Source organism: Triticum aestivum, chromosome 6A (assembly GCF_018294505.1).
Source record: "Triticum aestivum cultivar Chinese Spring chromosome 6A, IWGSC CS RefSeq v2.1, whole genome shotgun sequence".
NCBI lineage: Eukaryota > Viridiplantae > Streptophyta > Magnoliopsida > Poales > Poaceae > Triticum > Triticum aestivum.
In genome coordinates, this window is record NC_057809.1 from 40,228,368 (window position 1) to 40,233,434 (window position 5,067).

General features: G+C 46.8%; 1 protein-coding gene across 1 annotated transcript; it reads left to right on the plus strand.

The window, feature by feature from the left end:
• Positions 1 to 641: 641 nt before the first annotated feature.
• LOC123131892 (beta-fructofuranosidase, insoluble isoenzyme 4) lies at positions 642 to 4,155 on the plus strand. Its single transcript, XM_044551600.1, has 7 exons — positions 642 to 1,267; positions 1,669 to 1,677; positions 1,773 to 2,629; positions 2,744 to 2,902; positions 3,028 to 3,269; positions 3,459 to 3,552; positions 3,647 to 4,155. Exons 1-7 carry the CDS (start codon positions 1,045 to 1,047, stop codon positions 3,839 to 3,841), a joined length of 1,779 nt encoding a protein of 592 aa, XP_044407535.1. The 5' UTR covers positions 642 to 1,044; the 3' UTR covers positions 3,842 to 4,155.
• Positions 4,156 to 5,067: the final 912 nt, after the last annotated feature.

Below are 5,067 nucleotides of genomic sequence, written 5' to 3' on the forward strand. Positions count from 1 at the left end.
TCTCAAAAGTCAAAAAATGTTTGGGAATTATTTAAAATGTTCGTGCTTTTGAAAAATTGTTCATAATTTCCAAAATGTTCCCATTAACAAGTTTTGTTCTCTAAGTTCCAAAATATCTGCATTTTTTCATAAAATATTTAGGATTTTGAAAATGGTTCCTGTCAAAAAAGGCAAGGTTTTAAGAAAAAAATATTTTTCAAAGTTTGCTAGAGTTGGTGAAATAATTGCTGGATTTTCAAACATTACTTGCTTTTAAAAAAATATTCATAATTTCCAAGTTAAGATGTAAAATCCAAAAGCTGCCTGGATTATGTGTTGTAGTTAGTTCTTAAGGTGGTACGCTCCTCTTTAGCCATGAATCTCTTATAGGTTGACTGGTTAGTAGTTACACTTTCTAAGGTGGAGGTGCCGTAGAAAATGCATATATCCATCCATCACCAAGATATCGAAAGGAGTGGTCATGCATATGTTTTCCTGACCAAGATATCAAAGGGGTTTTCTTTTCCAGGTCGAGTTTGTTCACCTGCTTTGAATAATATACGGATGTATGCGGTTATCCTCCTTTTCAAAAGAAATAATGTTTCCCTTTTATATATAACCAGGAGCGGAGGCAGGATTGGACTAAGCCTTGAGAGCGGGTTTCATATAGGGTGTATAACTGTATATACACACATAGACCAAAAGTTCCCCTCCCACATCAGGCCGATTGCGAAGAGAGAGAGAGGGGAGAGACATGGAACAGTCAACAGTGAAATGAGGAACCTAATGGATGCCCGATGGGGGCTGAAGGAGAGGAGGAAGCGGGAGGAGGAAACCTACAATGGCCAAGACGATCAAAGACCAGGCACCCCTGCCGGCCGGTGTAGACGAGCGATCCTTTGCCATGGCATTGTCTGCGAAGCATATTTCCATAGCGCAAGGTGCTGAACGGGAAATGAGCATCAAGTGGGAAATAAACTATGTCTCCGAGGTTCAGCATTGACCAGCCCTTCTTCGTTGTCGCCGCCTGATTTGCAATCAGCACTTTCATGTCTCCCGTTCCCCATGTTCCACCATCGCCATGGCTGTGGCTGGCCCTTTCTCCTCCTCCTCCTCCTCCTCCTCCTGGGTTTCCCCTTTGATGAATCTTCTCTCTTGCGCGGAGAAGCAGCGGCCGCCGGTAGCCATAGGGTCGTCCTCTACCCGGAGTCCGCGACGGTCTCGTCCATCGTGAGCAGCAAGTACAGGACCGCCTTCCATTTCCAGCCCCCCAAGAACTGGATCAACGGTACATATGCGCTCATCTCTACACCTTCTTTTGTGTTTCTCCCATATGTAAGTGCAGGTCCTATCTTCCCCATTTCTGCTGCGGTTTCCCTTTGATTTGCTGCCTGAAATGTGTCGCCGGACATTTTGACTGCTAGTCTGAACCTTCACTTGATTGCATTGTAAATTAATGTTATCGCCAATGCGCTAGTGGTACCTGATGATGCCTCGCTTGTCTTTATGGTCTGGAGAAGCTTACTTGTCAGATAATTTAGCTTCTTCACCTGCCTTCAGTTTTCCCCTTTGGCCTCTGCAATGTCAGAAACATATTTGTATAAGCATTTAGGTCCTGGATTCTATATCTAACATTTCTTCATCATTGTTTCGCACGACATGGAAATCCTCGCCACGACGACCATACAGATCCAAATGGTATGTAACTATGTATGCATTTGGGTTGATTACTTGAATAAAATCAACCACAACTAGAGTAGTAGATAAATGTAATGGATGGCTGCAATCATCAGGACCTCTGTACTACAAGGGCTTGTACCATCTCTTCTACCAGTACAACCCCGGCAGCGTTGTCCCAGGCAACAAGACCTGGGCTCACTCTGTCTCCACCGACCTCGTCAACTGGCTCCGGCTCGAGACGGCATTGGACCGGACCGAGCCCTACGATGCCAAGGGCTGCTGGTCCGGCTCAGTCACTGTCCTCGCCGATGGCCGGCCAGCCATCCTCTACACCGGCGCAGACGACGTGAAGAACCAAGCCCAATGCATCGCCTTCCCCAGTAACAGCTCCGACCCGTATCTCAGGGAATGGACCAAGCCCAGCAGCAACCCGGTGATCCGTCCGGACGGGCCGGGCCTGAACCCAAGACAGTTCAGGGACCCGACGACCGGGTGGACCGGGCCGGACGGGCAGTGGAGGATAGCAGTTGGGGCCGAGCTGGACGGCTACAGTGCGGCACTCTTGTACAAGAGTGAGGACTTTGTGAGTTGGAGCAGGGTTGATCACCCGCTCTACTCCTCCAACTCATCCACCATGTGGGAGTGCCCCGACTTCTTCGCGGCGCTGCCTGGCAACACCAGCGGACTGGACCTCTCCGCGGCGATCCCGAATGGCGCCAAGCATGTCCTCAAGATGAGCCTAGATTCCTGTGACAAGTACATGGTTGGGGTATATGATCTGGAAGCCGATAAGTTTGTGCCGGATAATTTCGTGGACGATAGGCGTCTGTGGCTGAGGATCGACTACGGCAATTACTTCGCGTCAAAGTCATTCTTCGACGCCAAAAAGGGGAGGAGGATCATATGGGGCTGGGCTAACGAGTCGGATAGTTCGTCGGATGATGCCGCAAAAGGCTGGGCTGGGATCCAGGTAAGTAAGGAAAACTGCCCCTGGTTCACTGTCACTGTCAAGTTTCAGGAACTAATGATTTTGAGTGGTTTAGCAGATATATACCACTGTGACATGTGTATCCTCATTTGTTAGGCGATCCCCAGGACAATATGGTTAGATAGCGATGGCAATCAGTTGCTGCAATGGCCCGTTGAAGAGATCGAGTCCCTTCGAAGAAACGAAATTAGTCATCAAGGAATAGAGCTGAAAAAGGGTGACATGTTTGAAATTGAGGGGACTGATACTTTGCAGGCTAGTTCCTTCTTTTTTTTCACACAGATTCCTACTGCTTGATATTTTTACTTTAAAAGTGGCATGTCAGATAAAAATCAGTTTGGTCTTATGGTGATTAACCAGACATGATTTTCTTGGAGTAGGCGGATGTGGAGATAGAGTTTGAGCCAGGAACCATGGATGAAGCTGATGCTTTTGATCCTTCCTGGCTCTTGGACACGGAGAAGCATTGCAGGGAAGCAGATGCATCAGCTCCTGGTGGCCTGGGGCCATTTGGGCTTGTGGTTCTAGCCTCCGATGACATGGAGGAGCACACTGCCGTGCATTTCAGAGTCTACAAATCAAAGCACAAGCACGTGATTCTTATGTGCTCTGACCTAAGAAGGTTAATTTAATTCCTATGGATTTACTTTTTTGTCTTTCTTGTATGTTCTCTACAATACTCACAGAAATTGATACTATATCAGAAAATTTTCACTCTCTGTTCTACATTGCATCAATATAAGCAAGAGAGTTCAGTTTCGAAATTAAAAAAAATATAAGCAAGAGAGTTACCTTTTTTCCTTGTATACAGGTCGTCCCTGAGATCAGGGCTGTACACGCCGGCCTATGGAGGCTTCTTCGAATTTGACATTGAAAAGGAAAGGAAGATATCTTTGAGAACATTGGTTAGGCCTTGGGACTTCTTTCTCCCCATGCACTCATATCACTAGTGTGATAATTGGACAGAGATGCTCTAACAGCCATGGGTCTCCCGTGCAGATCGATCGTTCTGCAGTGGAGAGCTTTGGTGGTGGCGGCAGGGTCTGCATCATGGCTAGGGTCTACCCGGTTGCGCTGGTCGACGACAGAGGCGCTCGTATGTATGCTTTTAACAATGGCACGACCACGGTCATGGTGTCACAGCTCAAGGCATGGAGCATGAGAAGGGCACATATGAATGTGAAGAAGGGATGAAGTACTTGCCCAACAGAGCAAAGGCTAATAGGCAGTGGTGCGAAAATGTTACTTGATTAATGTGCATTGCATGAAGCAGAGTGGAATGTGGACTACTTGCTACTACCTCCATAAATGTATTTAGGAATGGAGGTAGTAGTTACTAGTCATATTGTTATGGTGCAAAAATATGGTTGCGTGCATTGCATGAAGCAGAGGCTGGGAGGATGATCTTTTCATTGTCTAAAAAAATCATGTGAAGAAACAATTGTACTTGTTCTGTTGTCAAATCTGCAAAGGCGTTCTTACGATCTAGCACTGGTGCTAGGCATTTATATGCTGTTTGAGTTGACCTATTGCTCATATTGTATGCGACAAACACGGTTGATCCACTCCAAGTACATGTATCTTGGAATATTATGTTTGGAGAAAATGAGAAAAATACTCACTTCTTTTACTCTGCATCACTCTGCTTGTAGGATGATCAGGGGATGATAAACTCCAGTTGTACATCCCATATACTGTTCTCTAATAATTCCTGAGCTTGCACCTTCTTCTATTCATACTTCCCTGTTGCTATATACTGGAGATGGAGGTAAGTGAGAATGCAAGAAATTGACCTGGTGCTCATGAAGAAAAATATTAAACTAACGAGTTGTAATTCGATCATTTCTTCCTTTTCCTGAGAACTAAACAAACAGAGAAGTTCGATGTGAATTTCACTCTTGGTCTCCATACAAAGAGCTACTTCATTAAAAAAAATATTCTACTGGAGTGCACAATAGGAAGATGTGTTTCTGAAGAGTGAATTGCTAGAAACCACCACATTTGGGGCTTATCTTGCAGAAAACAACATGGTCGCTAATCATTTGCAAAAGCCACCGCAGATTCAGTAACAGTTTTGCAGATTGCACTGAACATGTCATTTGGCTCGGTTGAGGGCGTTTCCGACAGGTGGGGCCCAAAATCGCTGGCGTGTCCTAACGGACGCGCGGACGGCGCCGTTTGCTTAAGACAGACGCGGTCGGGTCGCCAGAGACAGACCGCCCGCGCCCGACCACATCTGTCTCGATTTCTCTGCTCTCACGCTCGCTCTCTCTGCTCCCACGCTCGCTCGCTCCCCTCCCATTTGCTCCTCTCCTCTCCGGTCGCCGCCGGCCGCCGTCCGCCATGGTGTCCTGGACCGACAGTGAGAGCACTGACGGCTCCGCCGCGTAGTACATCTCCTCCGACGACTCCCCTCTCAA